This window comes from Quercus lobata, chromosome 6 (assembly GCF_001633185.2).
Source record: "Quercus lobata isolate SW786 chromosome 6, ValleyOak3.0 Primary Assembly, whole genome shotgun sequence".
NCBI classification, from domain to species: domain Eukaryota; kingdom Viridiplantae; phylum Streptophyta; class Magnoliopsida; order Fagales; family Fagaceae; genus Quercus; species Quercus lobata.
Window position 1 is genome coordinate 41,581,226 of NC_044909.1, and position 16,057 is coordinate 41,597,282.

The following is a 16,057-nucleotide window of genomic DNA, read 5'->3' on the forward strand; positions in this document are numbered from 1 at the left end:
AACCTTAATAAAAAATTTCTGAGGATAGAAACATGTCCCCAGTTCGGTCCCTATCACCGAACAGGTGGAAACCTTAATAAAAAATTTCTAAGGTCAGAAACCTGTCCCTGGTTTGATTCCTATCACCGGACAGGTGGAAACCTTAATAAAAAATTTCTAAGGACAGAAACCTGTCCCCGGTTCAATTCCTGTCACCAGACAGATGGAAACCTTAATCAAATTTTTTTTCTAAGGACAGAAACCTATCCCCGGTTTGATTCCTATCACCAAACAGGTGGAAACCTTAATAAAAAATTTCTAAGGACAGAAACCTGTCCCCAGTTCAATTCCTATCATCGGACAGGTGGAAACCTTAATCAAAATTTTTTTCTAAGGACAAAACCTGTCCCCAGTTCAATTCCTATCACCGTACAGGTGAAAACCTTAATCAAAAAATTTCTAAGGACAGAAACCTGTCCCTGGTTTGGTCCCTATCACCGGACAGATGGAAACCTTAATAAAAAAATTTCTAAGGACAGAAACATGTCTCCGGTTCAATTCCTTTCACCAGACAGGTGGAAACCTTAATCAAAAAATTTCTAAGAATGAAAACCTGTCCTCGGTTCGATCCCTATCACCGGACAGGTGGAAACCTTAATAAAAAATTTCTAAAGACAAAAACCTGTCCCCGATTCGATTCCTATCATCAAACAGGTGGAAACCTTAATCAAAAATTTCTAAGGATAGAAACCTATCCCCGGTTCGATTCCTATCAACTGGACAGGTGGAAACCTTAATCAAAAAAATTTTCTAAGGACAAAAACCTGTCCCCGGTTCGATTCCTATCACCAAACAGGTGGAAACCTTAATAAAAAATTTCCAAGAACAGAAACCTGTCCCCGGTTCGATTCCTATCACCGGACAGGTGGAAACCTTAATAAAAAAATTTCTAAAGACAAAAACTTGTCCCCGGTTCGATTCCTATCACCGGACAAGTGGAAACTTTAATAAAAAAAATTCTAAGGATAGAAACCTGTCCCCGGTTCGGTCCCTATCATCGAACATGTGGAAACCTTAATCAAAAAATTTCTAAGTACAGAAACCTGTCCCCGGACAGGCAGAAACCTTGGTCTAAATTCTCTAAAGGCCTGTTCCCAGCTCAGTCCTCATCACCGGATAGGTGAGGGCCTCATGCTAAGTATCCCAAACAGTGTTCTAGCAAAACTTCTAGCATTAAAAGGTTTCATGTCCGAGAATTATTCTGGGCCCATCCCAAACCACTAAAGTGGTACAAGGGTACCCGGACGTGCGAAAACGAAGCCTAAACAACCTTAAGACAACTATACACGATACTCGGTATCCAAAGCCAAGAAACAAAGTTGTTAATGCAAACAAAGCTGTTAATAAAACCATTGTTCGATCACCACAGCCCAGTGACCATAGGAAAACAAGTCCGAAAATAAATGGAAAGGAAATTTAGTGAGCGAAGAATGCAAAAGTGGAAGAGTGATTTAGAATGGAGTATTTATAGAGGCCAAAAGGGATAGAATAAATACCACTTAATAAATGAAGAGCGAGAAACTCTACGAATCCCATCACAACCGCTAAACGCGCACCACCTCAGTTCGTGAACCGTCAGGTAATAATGACGACTGAACCAACTGTCAAATACAACGTGTCTTTTGAGGGCGCATTAATTAACCTCTCAACCACCTAGTGCCTACTGATTAAACTTCTCGGATCGCTATTGTCTCTTGGACTCCTTGATTTGCCCTCAGGCATTGAGCACGAATCAAGGGGGGGCTAATGTACGGCACTAGGCCTCTAGGGCCATTTGGGCCTTAGACCCAAGCTCTACAGTATGACCCATGGTTCCTAATACCCCTATCAGAAACTAGGCTTAAGGCCCACTAGGGCCATGGGCCCAGATCCTATGGCATCATGTTTGGCCCAGAACCCGTTGGGCCGGCCGTTGAAATATATGCTTATTAATTCGTGGTTAGGAAGTTGTCCGGTGCGTCCCATCTCCGACACGTGTGACTGCTCGGGAAGGCCATATCCCGAATGCCTGGCGACTCCTTGAGAAATTCCGCCGCCAAACATCACCCCTCCTTGAAGTGGGAACCAGTTCCAATTCCACTCTCACTACACCCCACTCCCAACTAAACATCCACTTAGTGATAACAATATTGGACCTCCATTCCCACTAGCCATAAGAATAATCTTGATTTTTCCACTAATTTTGGGCTATAAATATATGAGGCTAAGGAAGGGAAGAGGGTTGTTGAAAGTTTGGGAAGAAAGCTTAGAACCAAGAATAATAGTCATAAAAAGTGAGACGAAAACAATACAAAGTGTAAAGTTGTGATTTACAACTATGTTTTATGTTGGCTTTATTCCATGACAAAAAGTGTTGTAATTGCTTTAATTTTGTTCCTTGTATTTTGTGGGATTTTATTGTATTGGGTTTAGTATTAAGTTGGTGAAGACTCAAGCTTAAATGAAGAATCAGTGGATTTCGTGAGAAGCTCACGAGAAGTTAAGCCGCGAAAGAGCATGTGAGGAGCACATGACTGGAAGCTGAAGAGTCGTGCTAGGCTGTCATTTTCGCGAGTGACTCGCGGGTAAGGCCTTCCCGCAAAACAGTCGCGAAACATTCTACCTAGAGGATTTTTTTGTGTGAATTCCTTACCCTTCATCCATACTATATATACCATCATTACCCACAAATGTAAGTAAGGCCATTCAGAGAGAAAAACCCTAAATAGGTTTTCTACAACACACACACCCATCTTTTTAAGAGAGAGCTACTCATCCTTAGTGAGAATTAATTGTAGCCTCTTCTCCTTTCCTCTCCCATTATCATACCTTAAGAGAATATTTGTAACCAAACACAATCCACACATTTTCAGAGTGTAGTGAGTGTTTTTGGGGTTGCTGGGAAGTATTGGAGGATGCCAAGGTTGGCAGATGCAACATGGAGCTTGTTGTGGGATCCGAAGAGCTAGACAAGACACGGTTCTGAGAAGGCTTGTTGGATTAGGAGTTTGGAGGGCTTAGGTACAATGGATAGATTAGGCTTGGAGGGTCTCTTGTTAACCCATGTATCCCAACAAATTGTCTAGTGGATCAATTACCGCTTGGAGGGCAGTGGAGAGGTTTTTCGCCGAGATTCTTTAGTTTCCTCTTCGATAACACGTCTCAGTGTTATCTGTGTTTGCATCTCTCTTCCCTACTCTTGTTCATTTCATTTTACTGTTGTGTTACTTTAAATATGGATTAGAGTAGCTCTCGTGCTTGTATGCTTGTGTTTACACTATTCCGCACTTAGTATTAAGTTAGTGTAAAATCAACCAAGCCGTAATTTGAATTGGGGGTCTAAACAAACTCTTGTATTTTTACACATTTCGAGCTTTCACAAAGATTAGAGAGATATTGCTGGGTCTCTAGGTTAGAATCACCCAAAGTAGGAAATCTAAAGCCCACATTATAAATATATTGTGAGCCCAAGAGCAAGCCAAACCTTTTAAGCTCGTTTAGGGTGCACACAGTATCATTTGAATTTTAGGGACCAAAACAGGTCATCATTGTCACGGATGTACGTACGTAACATAATGTAAATAATACTAGTAAATTATAAACAAGGGCAGCTTTAGGATTTTTGTCTTGGGGTCAATAAGAAACATAAATTATATAAAACCTAAAACAAAAGAGACTTGAATATATTAATATCACCCAGTCAAACAATCATTCAACCAATCATTCAAACAATTTATTCAAACAATCACAGGCCCACACATAGTCACACACATGTTCATACTTGACTTTAGAGGCTCAAAACTCAAGTTGAATTACTCAACAACAAACACAGTTCTTAATGCCACAACTCCCACACACATGGTCCAAGATCAAAAACTCAACAAAAAAAATCAAAACATAACTCCCCACGCACACATACGGTGATTCACTCACACAGATTTAGTGAAATAGCATATCAAAACACTATAAACACACTCTCACAGTGAAAGAAAGAGAGAAAGAGAGAGCTGAAAAATTAGATCAAGCGGTGGCAGAAGGCAGACCAAGCAGCGGCGACAGCGGCGATGGTGGACTAAGGACAGTTAGGCGGTGGCAGATTTTGTGTGTGACTATGTGCGAAGCAAAGGCATCCTTTTTCCTTTGAATTTGGAGAGTGAAGAAAGATAAAGAGAGATTCTAGAGGTTAGGCAGATACAAATTCTTAAGTTTTATTTGACCTTTTTTTTATTTATGATTTTTCAAATTTTGATTTATGGGTTTTTTATTTCTGAGATTAAAGACCAAAATTTTCTTTTGGACTTCTTTTTTTCCCAGAGTTTAAGTTGGGTTTTAAAAAATAAAGGGGTCAGGTTCATGGTGAGGGTGTGCAAATTTGTATTGCCAGGGGTTCAAAATAAATTTTTTTTTTAAATATTATATATATATATATATATATATATAAATTTCGGGTCAAGGGATTCATTTGAACCCCCTGACTATAACATACCGCTGCCCCTGCTAATAAATTCAGCAACCCACGCCACACAAATGCAGCAATGCAAATATCTTCATTAATGATTTAGTACCCGTTTGGATCCCACATCTGTGTTCCACGTCCAGAGTTTCACTTTTTTTTTTAGAAGAGCGTTAATTGAGTTCAGGTGGGTCCCGTGCACTGTTCACGGGACCTACAAATCTCTTTTTCAACAAAACTTTCATTAAAAATGGGTCCTACGACACTATTCACACATTTAAAAATTATTTTGCTATAATGTTTTCAGTTTTTAGTTTTTAATTTTTAGCAAAATAAATGGTATCCAAACGGATAAGGAGATAAATTATTTGAGTTTGGATCCCCAGCACACCATCTAAATTAAAAGCACCATGTGACATAACGTGACACCTGCGTTGTCTCAGTTGAAATCCAGCAAGCAAAGGGTAATTCTTACATGCTTTGGGAGCAATACTCCCACCTTTTGGTGGGTCTCATGGTGGGTTTTACAATGAGCCCACCACTCTCATGTGAGAGAAAGAAGTATTGCTCCTAGAGCACCTAAGTTCTCTTTGCAAGCAAAAAGTGCAGAGACCGCGTAAGCTCAGCGGACAGGTTGGCAGCCACATGGACATTGGACTCAGCTATCCCCTCGCAACCCCTTACTTATATAAATCTTTTGCTCACCCTCATTGCCTTCAATGGCTTCGAATCAAAAGTCGAAACTCAAGGAACTCTCTTACTCTTACCCCTCACTCTTCTCTCTCTCTCTCTCTTTCTCTCTCTCTCTCTCTCTCTCTCTCATTCCAAAAAAAGAAAAAAAATTTGTCATTTTTTCCGAATTCCGAGAGCCACTACTACTACATGAGACATGGGTGGTTTTTATGCAAGCAGCATGTGGTGTCCTTGGAAGACAATAATAACAGAGGAACAGGAACACGACATTATGGTCTCAGCTCTCAAGCACGTTATCACTGGCGGCATCCATGGTCTCACCCCACAACACTTTCAACTACGAGAACAACAACCAGTCCCGGCTAGTGCTGCCACTTTCTCATTATCATCAACCAGCAAGAGGAGCTCGAAGAAGAAGAAGAAGAAGAATGATAATGAGAAGAGATACAGGGGAGTGAGGCAGAGGCCTTGGGGGAAATGGGCTTCTGAGATTCGAGACCCAAGGGAAGTGAAGCGAAAGTGGCTAGGCACGTTCCAGACGGCGGAGGAGGCTGCCCGGGCTTACGATAAGGCTGCCATCAAGTTCCGTGGACCCAGAGCCAAGCTTAATTTCCCTTTCTCAGACTATGGGGAAAAGCCAAGCGACATAAAAGAAGATCAGGTTGCCGAACAAGACCACAATCTCGAAGTTAATCCAAATGTTAATGCGGAGACAATGACAGAGAGCGAGACACAGACTTTGGAAGTGGCAAATAGCAATGACGAAGAGAATGAGTTTTTGGATTGGCTTACGTTGGAAGAACTTGAAGGGTTGTTGAAGGATTGGCCTGACAATCTCAATGACCCTACCAATGACCCCACTCAGTAAAATGGTTTACCAAGTATGCCTTACGGGCCCACATTGATAAAACCCTAGATTATATTATGGTAGAAGTAGAGCATCGAATAAGGGAAAAGGATGCCACCGGCCTTATTGCCTGGTGGTACCTAGTATCATGTGTATCTATGAGCTCGGGGGTTCTATCTCTTGTAATTACCTAGAAAAAACAGTGAGATCATATCGGAGAAGACAAAGATCAAGAAACCATACCCTAGCCAATTGTGGAGTCACCAATGGACCCAAGGAACTAAGGAAGAAGGGTGGAGACTGTGGAGTGTTGGGAGAGACAAAGAGCTCATGACTTGAGTTTTAGGTAAAAAATTTTGGGGTTTTGTGATTTATTTGGTTAGGAATTTGTGATTTGTAATTGTTTTATTAGTATTTTTTGTCGTTGTTATAGACCATATAAGTTATTCGTTTGTTGGTAATTTGGGTTTGTCTAAAAGTTTTCGTTATTATCTAGATTTGGAAATTGTCGCTGGTATTTTGGTTTATCTAAAGGTTTATCTTGGTGTTCTTGGAGCAACTAAGCATGAGGAACGGTCAGATTTTTTTTTTGGTTTTCATGGGTCAATTTGTAAAACTTTTGTGAAGGGGGCCAAGAATAGATATTAAGAATCAGGATCTTAAATTTTGTATAAATTTATATCCGTCTCTTTGACATTTCACAAGTACATAATGAAAAGAAAGGAATTTCTAGAGAAAGTTCTAGAGAGAATATATGAGAATCTAGTAGAAGAATTGCTGTGTATTTACTAACTGAATAGATTACAAGGGATTTAGGATATTTATACAAGATTAGGCTATAACAAACTCCAACAGAATGGTGCCAATCCTCTCTGCCTATAACAGAATTTCCAATGGTCCAATAGGTTAGTTACGCGTGTCCCCCTAGGCTAATGAATTACGAACTCTATCACCAATTGATATTTTGAGCTACAAGTCGTGTCAGGTCTCAACACTAAGGGTAAGTTTGGTACATTAAATGTGGATTACAACAGGAATGGTAATCTTTATTACCGGGAATAAAATATGTTGTAATTGAATAACTAAACATATTCATTAGTTTGGTTGTGAGTTGTAACATTAGAATAAAACTTATGATCTATTTTAGGAAATATCTCATTCATAGAATTATATTTCCTAGAAAATATATATATATATATATATATTTTTTAAATTTTAGAGAGATGAGTTATTTTTTGATGATTTTTTATTTCCATAATTGTTAGGTGGATATAGAAAGTTTATTTATTTGGAAATATATTAATGTTATAAATTATTATATTTACTAAGGAATAGCTATTACAACCCTTTTAGAGAAGAATAGTTATTCCTCATTTTAAAGAATAGCTATTCATAAGGAATTACCATTCCCTGTAATAAAAACATAACCAAACTATTGAATAGCTAAATCATAGGAATAACTGTTACATTACAGTGTCTATTACAGTCTACCAAACGTGCCCTAAGTTACAGGTCGTTTTGATCTTCTGATCTTGTTGATCTTGCTGCTACATTATCTTGACAAATGCAGCTGACCAAAGAGAGAAGCATTCTCTTCCCCAGGGAATAGGAGAAATGCTAGGACCACATTAAGTTATACAACTTTTTGTGATCCTAGCATTACTCAGGGAATAGAGAGGTGGAACAATGGAATTACTATTGTATGAACTACGAAGAAGAGACTGAACTCAAGCCAAATTAATGAGTACCTGTAAATTGCGAACTACAACAAAAAGCTCAGTGTTATTTTCACAGAGAAGCTTCTCACAGTCAATAGCAAACATTGCATTTGACCTCAATCATAACCTTGGACTTTTTAGGGAGCTTTGGAACCACCCATCCTTGCTTCAGCATTTCACACAAGTTATCAGGAACTCAAGCTACAGATGAACTTATTGAGAGCAAAATATACTCTTTCCTCATCAAGTGAAACTTTTTTTTTCCGTGAAAATATAATTTCAGATGAAACTCCAAAAAATCTAATACATTCTTGTGATTAAAGAACAAAAAATCTGGAACATCCTCGTAAATATTGGTACCTAAAAAATTCTTTGGTCTAAATAAAATCAGTTGTCCCAAAAATATCATCCTTAACCCCTAAAGAAAGAAGAATTGAGAAGAAAGAGGACGAAGAAAAAGTTGAGAGTCTGAAGAACTGAGAAGAAAGAAGTATGTATTATAAACATACTAAATGGTAAAGAAGTAATAAATAAATATATGAGAGAATAGATACAATGGGAAATTTGAGAAGCAAAGGTGGCCACGTGGATGGGAGCTTGGGAATGGAAAAAATTATTTGAAAGGAAGGTTCTAGGAACTAGGAAGGCAGTTTTATTTACTTAATAACCAAATTTGTTCTTTAAAAAAAAAAAAAAAATCTGACCACTTATTTTAAAACGCTATTTTTTTAATATACAATTAAAATATTATATTCATTAATCTATATAATTTATCTATTATAGTAAAAAGTTATATTAATTTCTCTAACATATATATACTAGCCTCATCATTTGCACTTTGCATGTGCAATGAGGTTTTTTTTTTCCCTTTATTTTAGTCTAGTGTCATAAAAGTGCACTATTCAAGAAATGGATTAGTAGGATATTGCACTATTCATTTTAAGTGGAGTTGGAGAATGCCCCATTTTAATTCTCGTCAAAGGTCCCAAAATGCTAGGTCCGGCATGTGTAGAAAGTAAATGTTGATTGAGATTATGTAAGAAAAGGTAATAGTGAAACATAAGCGGTTAATGAGAGCACGAAAATGGCCTTTTTAACATGCAAGAAGTGCATATGAAAATAGCTTGAAAAAGTAAAAACAAGCAACGTTTTTTATTTTGAAGAAGTTGCAAAAGAAGCAATTTGGATTAAAGTCATGAATGAAGAAATCACATATTCGCATCCATTGGGAGGAACAACACATTGGAGCTCTAGAAGACCTACTCAAAAGGTTCCATATGAACGATAGTAAACCACTGTCTGTGTCCACCCTAATGGCATTGAACGAGAAGCTACACTCAAATGATGGCATAGAAAAAGTGGATGCAAGAAACTATCGAAGTTTGATTGGAAGTTTAATTAATTTAATTGAAAAGTGCAAGTCTAGATATTGTATATCCAGTCAATCTCATCTCCAGATTTATGAATGAATCAAGCAAGTTCCACTTCACAATAGCAAAACAAACTCTACAGTGTCTACAACGTACAAAGAAATTTGATATCAGGTATGTGAAAGAAAAAGACACCAAGCTTGTGGGATATACAGATAATGATTGGGCAGGCTCAATTGTTGATTGTAAGAGTACTTTTAACTACTTTTTTGATCTAGGTACAAAATGTTGGAGTGGGTTGTGTTTCAAACACTTAGCATTGTGCTTTGTGTCCCACATTAGTTAGAAGTGAACCATGTTATGTGTTTATAAGCCATCATCCACCTTAGATGTTAGAGTTGGGTTTGGGCTTGTTTCTATTTCTTCATTGGGCATGCACAGTGACCATTGGAGCAGCCCATTATTCCTTCTTTACTTTTGGCTTATAAAACCCTTGGGCTATATCCTTTCTCCTTTCTTTTCCTTCTAGCCATTTAGGCTTAGCCCATTGGGCATGCATAGTGACCGTTGGAGCTAGTCCACTATTCCTTTTTTACTTTTGGCTTATAAAACCCTTCAGCCCCGTTGGTCTCTACCCAAGCAACTCGTTGGGCATTTAATAAGCTACCTGTTGGGCATGCACAGTGACCTTTAGAGTCAACCCACTATTCTTTCTTTTCCTTTAGCTTATAAAACCCTTCAGCCCTCATTTTCTTTTAATCATCCTTTTCTTTTTCTAGCTGCATTCCACAACTTCTCTCCCTCTGTTTTGCTCTTATTTTTCCACTCTTCACCATTGAAATTTCTTTTCCTTCTAGCCATTTTAGCTTAGCCCATTGGTCTCTACCTAAGAAGCCTGTTAGACATTTAATAAGTTGCCCATTGGGCATGCACAATGACCATTGGAGCCAGCCCACTATTCCTTCTTTACCTTTGGCTTATAAAACCCTTTAGCCCTCATTTTCTTTTAATCATCCTTTTCTTTTTCTAGCCGCACTCCACAGCTTCTCTCCCTCTGTTCTGCTCTTCACCATAGAAATTTCAGCATCTAATTTTGGTTTTAAGAAAAGGCAAATAAGGTTGTTCTTGGTTCTTCTTGCTTGGGTGTGCGTCCAACTTGAAGAAATTGCTATACTCTAATCCTAGGGGATTGTTCGGCCAAGAAAGCCATTCGTACCGAGTTTTACTCTGAGTGGTACGAATCAACCTTTAAGAACAACGTAATTTGTGTAATTCTATAGTTAATTTGTGAAATCTTTCTAACTCTATCTATTTATTTTTTGGTATTGCTAATTTTTTAGGGTTTATATTGTTAAATCAAATCTTGTTTATTTAGCCATATTTTCCAACACAAAACCATTTTCTTGTTCATCAAAGAAACAAAGAGCTATGACATTATTATCAATAGAAGCTGAATCCATAGCAGATACAGGTGAATACTTGTATGCCTGCAATAAAAAAAGGAAAGAATCTATAATTAGACAATCTATTTATAATAAATTTTAAAGAAAAAATGTAGTATTTAAGATACCAACTACTGTGTGCAGCAAGACAAAGAACGTTTCACAAATTTCAAATTGTCAAGACAAATTAATTAAATTCCTTTTTGACCAAATACTTTAACAAGGGTCAGAGAGATATAATTCCTTACCTATGTAGAACAAGGCCAGCAAGTTTGCACCAATTCCCAACTATTGAACGAACAAGTCAAGCTTTAACGTAACATGTGGCTTAGGAAACTAGTTCCACCGCTCTTTGTTTCACAGTAAATTAAAGAATTCTGGTTATATGTAGCCTGCAATAGATGCAAAGAAATCACAAGAAAAAGAACAATTCTGGTTCATTTGGATTTTGAAGTGTGGAGAGATCACACTGATTCAATATCAAGTTCAATTTGTGACTTAATACCTATAGATATATAATAGTACATATATTAATTAGATTGTAGGCTATCTAATGGGTAATATAGTACACAAAGAATTTAGGAGACATAAATGTATGGCATTAATCATAGTTCAACATTAACATTTTGAATATCCATTAAAACAATATTTCCAATGAACACCTAAAGGTTATTTCTGAGTTGAAATTTTCCAACAATTACCACAAATTCTTAAGAGGAGCCTCAAATTCTAGTTCAAAACAAGAATTCTTAGTTGAACTATTAAGAGCAAGCAAGAGTACCAGTAACAGTTCTATGCTATTTAACTTATGAATTACTTGAGAAGTAAAATGAGAAGGAATAATGGAGAACCATAATTCACATTTTTTTTTTATAATCAAACCGCAGCTACAAGTATTTGTTCACACTCAAAAGTGAAAAATACATTTCTATTCATTCTTCCAAGTAAAAAAATTCAGTGAGAAACCAAGACCTTGTGATTGGGAATCTCTAAATTGCTAATAGTATGACCAAGTTAATACCGAAGGATCAAAAATAGAATGGCTGGACCATAACTTCTCAGCTGAGAGGCAAGTTTGGAACATGAAAACTGCGTTGCCCATAGTGAATATCCCAAAGCACTTCAACTGGAAGACCATCCATTACAATGGCGTGGTTGCCCCTAAACTTCCACTTCAACCTCTTGACCTGGCATCACTATCTGCGGATCACTAAGCCCAACAGTGTCAGTATGTCACACTCAATTGTGACATCATGCATTTGCCCCTTATCACAAAATTTAGTTTTTGCCCCATAAAACCTCCTCCCAAACATATGTTCCCTCTTAGAAGTAAAACTAGTTTTTGATGAAATACAACAGCTAAATAATCCCTCCACTGGCTCTAGCCCAGAACCAAATTTAGCATTAGTTAAGTCCAGTAAAAATCCACTTTTAAATTCTTAGACCCTTTACCTTTAGAGAACAACCATGGCTTTATATCAACCTTACAAAGGCATTGATTGGAACAACCAAATCATCAATCCCAACACTAAGGCCTCGACCCATCAAACTTTTGGTCCACGTAATGGTGATCAAGCCAAAGTTAACACCAAAATCTTAGCAGGGAAAAACACCCGGAAATGGGGAGGCCCTTTATTTTTAACACTTATCTCAACAATTATCCCAACCGTTTAAGTATACTAATTTCCTTGCTTTTACTCCACGGTTGAGTACAACCGCAGAAAATTAAGGCTTCTACCAATGGCTTTTACTGACCGTAGATTAAAAGTGTGTTGAGAAAGCTCAAGTTATTTTTAGTTATAATATACTATGATAATGCGTCAGACCTTGCTATAACTAAAAATTCAGTATTTCACAGTAGAACAAAGCAAATTAAACTTCATCATCATTCATCGGAAAATTGGTGTAAGAAGGTGAAATACAATTGGAATTCTTCAATGTAAATGAACAACTAGCGGATATTTTTACAAATGTCCATACACTATAACAGTTTAAAAAATTTAAGAAAAATATGAGAACTACAAATTAAGAGGCCATGCGTTTGCGTATATAATTTGTAATTCACAAGTGGCTGTGCCGCTGTGTTAGCTGTTGAAAATTCACCGGAGATGATGAACGGGTGGCAGTAAATAAAATGAAGATGAAGTTGGTTAGTTGACATCTCACAAAAGCCGGGTGTCACTGAAAAGAAAATTCACAATTCCTAAACAGTAAAGTCCTAGAGCTTTTCAAGAATTCCAAAAATCACCAGAATTACTTTTGTATTCTGAAGCAGATTCGAGAACCAACCAAAGCGATTCTTTAATTATTGCCTTGTGCAATGAAAATAATGATGCACAAAAAAAAAAAAAAAAAAAAAAGTAATGAAATGAAATAGCAAATAGAGCATACTTTGTAACAACTACTTGGAACCAGAGATGCCTAATAAAAGTGTAACATAATAGTTCAGTTGAAGCGAGTTATGCAGTGTTGGTCAAAGTAAAAGAACATATCTGATGATAGTGATGAGCAGAGAGAAGCCATAGAGTTGGTACCCTCTGTAGCTCTCTTTGGTTGTGAGCTGGGTCTCAAGGGTTTGGAGCCATTGTCTCTGAGACCATTGCCCTTTGAAGTAATTTCTTTCTCCAACCCCGGCCTTCACTCTCTTCTTGGGGGTCACTTGATTGACGCTATATATATAAAGGTAGCGTTGGTGGGCTTCAGTGGCTGGAGTGTTAATGTTGGACTGTATTGTTCAAATAAACCAGTAAGTATTTTACAAAATGTTTGGTTTGAGGAGCGTCTTCAGCTTTTGAGATCGTTGGTGGCCTCTAAGCTCTAACTTACATGTTCTGTAATCTTGTCTTGTTCTTTATCTTCAAAAAAATTGCCTTTTCTATTAAAAACAAAAGAATGGTCAGAGGGAAAAGAGAGGGTGAAATAATGTTTTTTACTTCGTTGACATGAAAGGAACGCAATTTCGCTCTTGTTTCCAAAACTATGGGGACCCATGATTTTACTGTGAAATAGGCCTGTCGATTTGAACATGTTTAACATTTTTAGCCAGCTCAGCAGGCAACAGCCAATTTATTGTTCCGAAAAGTATTAGAAACAAAGGGGATGTTTCATTTGTTTATGTCAAACCAGTTGTTATGGATATTTGGCGGCATAACTGACTAACTTGGACACATGCAGGATGCATCCTCTCGGGTGAATTCTGCCGTCCAATTTAATTTTTCATTTCCCAATACATTTTTAAGTATGGAATTAGAATTGAGTTCTTTTACGAAGTTAATAAAATCTCATAATATTTTTATAATAGAAAATAAATTAAATTAAAAATTTTATTAAAACTCACCACAGCTTAAAATAAGAGTGTTATAAACATGTTGTAAGATTATATTAAGAGTCCGTTTGGATACAGCTGAAAACTGAAACTGAAAACTGAAAAACATTGTAGCGAAATAATTTTTAAATGTGTGAATAGTATTGTGGGACCCATTTTTAATGAAAAAGTTGCTGAAAAGTGAAATTTGTGGGTCCGTGAACAGTACACGATGTGCTGTGATTGGTCCAAAAAAATTTGAAAAGTCAAAGTTTGCGGCTACTGTTCATTGAACAGTGCATGAACAGTAGCCGCAACACCCAAAACGCCCCAAAACGTGTGAAAAAAAAAAAAAACGCAAACGCAGGATTGGGCAGAAAACGCCCAATCCAAACGCACTCTAAGAGTGTTATAAAAATGTTAACTGAGTTCCGGTCGGTCCCGTGCACTGTTCATGGGACCTACAAATCTCTTTTTTCAACAAAACTTTCATTAAAAATGGGTTCTACGATACTATTCACACATTTAAAAATTATTTTGCTACAATATTTTCAATTTTTAGTTTTTAATTTTTAGCAAAATAAATGGTATCCAAACGGATAAGGAGATAAATTATTTGAGTTTGGATCCCCAGCACACCATCTAAATTAAAAGCACCATGTGACATGACGTGACACCTGCGTTGTCTCAGTTGAAATCCAGCAAGCAAAGGGTAATTCTTACATGCTTTGGGAGCAATACTCCCACCTTTTGGTGGGTCTCATGGTGGGTTTTACAATGAGCCCACCACTCTCATGTGAGAGAAAGAAGTATTGCTCCTCGAGCACCTAAGTTCTCTCTGCAAGCAAAAAGTGTAGAGACCGCGTAAGCTCAGCGGACAGGTTGGCAGCCACATGGACATTGGACTCAGCTATCCCCTCGCAACCCCTTACTTATATAAATCTTTTGCTCACCCTCACTGCCTTCAATGGCTTCGAATCAAAAGTCGAAACTCAAGGAACTCTCTTACTCTTACCCCTCACTCTTCTCTCTCTCTCTCTCTCTCTCTCTCTCATTCCAAAAAAAGAAAAAAAATTTGTCATTTTTTCCGAATTCCGAGAGCCACTACTACTACATGAGACATGGGTGGTTTTTATGCAAGCAGCATGTGGTGTCCTTGGAAGACAATAATAACAGAGGAACAGGAACACGACATTATGGTCTCAGCTCTCAAGCACGTTATCACTGGCGGCATCCATGGTCTCACCCCACAACACTTTTAACTACTAGAACAACAACCAGTCCCGGCTAGTGCTGCCACTTTCTCATTATCATCAACCAGCAAGAGGAGCTCGAAGAAGAAGAAGAAGAAGAATGATAATGAGAAGAGATACAGGGGAGTGAGGCAGAGGCCTTGGGGGAAATGGGCTTCTGAGATTCGAGACCCAAGGGAAGCGAAGCGAAAGTGGCTAGGCACGTTCCAGACGGTGGAGGAGGCTGCCTGGGCTTACGATAAGGCTGCCATCAAGTTCCGTGGACCCAGAGCCAAGCTTAATTTCCCTTTCTCAGACTATGGGGAAAAGCCAAGCGACATAGAAGAAGATCAGGTTGCCGAACAAGACCACAATCTCGAAGTTAATCCAAATGTTAATGCGGAGACAATGACAGAGAGCGAGACACAGACTTTGGAAGTGGCAAATAGCAATGACGAAGAGAATGAGTTTTTGGATTGGCTTACGTTGGAAGAACTTGAAGGGTTGTTGAAGGATTGGCCTGACAATCTCAATGACCCTACCAATGACCCCACTCAGTAAAATGGTTTACCAAGTATGCCTTACGGGCCCACATTGATAAAACCCTAGATTATATTATGGTAGAAGTAGAGCATCGAATAAGGGAAAAGGATGCCACCGGCCTTATTGCCTGGTGGTACCTAGTATCATGTGTATCTATGAGCTCGGGGGTTCTATCTCTGTAATTACCTAGAAAAAACAGTGAGATCATATTGGAGAACACAAAGATCAAGAAACCATACCCTAGTCAATTGTGGAGTCACCAATGGACCCAAGGAACTGAGGAAGAAGGGTGGAGACTGTGGAGTGTTGGGAGAGACAAAGTGCTCATGACTTGAGTTTTAGGTAAAAAATTTTGGGGTTTTGTGATTTATTTGGTTAGGAATTTGTGATTTGTAATTGTTTTATTAGTATTTTTTGTTGTTGTTATAGACCATATA

At 37.9% G+C, this 16,057-nt stretch overlaps 2 protein-coding genes across 2 annotated transcripts; both read left to right on the forward strand.

The window, feature by feature from the left end:
• The first annotated feature begins 5,360 nt into the window (after positions 1-5,360).
• LOC115950304 (ethylene-responsive transcription factor ERF095-like) lies at positions 5,361-6,032 on the forward strand. The gene has a single exon (XM_031067525.1). The coding sequence runs from the start codon at positions 5,361-5,363 to the stop codon at positions 6,030-6,032; it is 672 nt and encodes a 223-aa protein (XP_030923385.1).
• Positions 6,033-14,966: 8,934 nt separating this feature from the next.
• Positions 14,967-15,638, forward strand: LOC115950305 (ethylene-responsive transcription factor RAP2-2-like). Its single transcript, XM_031067526.1, has 2 exons — positions 14,967-15,084; positions 15,127-15,638. The coding sequence occupies exons 1-2, from the start codon at positions 14,967-14,969 to the stop codon at positions 15,636-15,638; spliced, it is 630 nt and encodes a 209-aa protein (XP_030923386.1).
• The last annotated feature ends 419 nt before the right edge of the window (positions 15,639-16,057 follow it).

Coding starts and splice junctions, on each gene's coding strand:
- LOC115950304 (XM_031067525.1), top strand. CDS start 5,361: ATGGGTGGTTTTTATGCAAGCAGCATGTGGTGTCCTTGGAAGACAATA.
- LOC115950305 (XM_031067526.1), top strand. CDS start 14,967: ATGGGTGGTTTTTATGCAAGCAGCATGTGGTGTCCTTGGAAGACAATA. Junction 15,085..15,126: donor TATCACTGGCGGCATCCATG/GTCTCACCCCAC, acceptor AACAACAACCAG/TCCCGGCTAGTGCTGCCACT.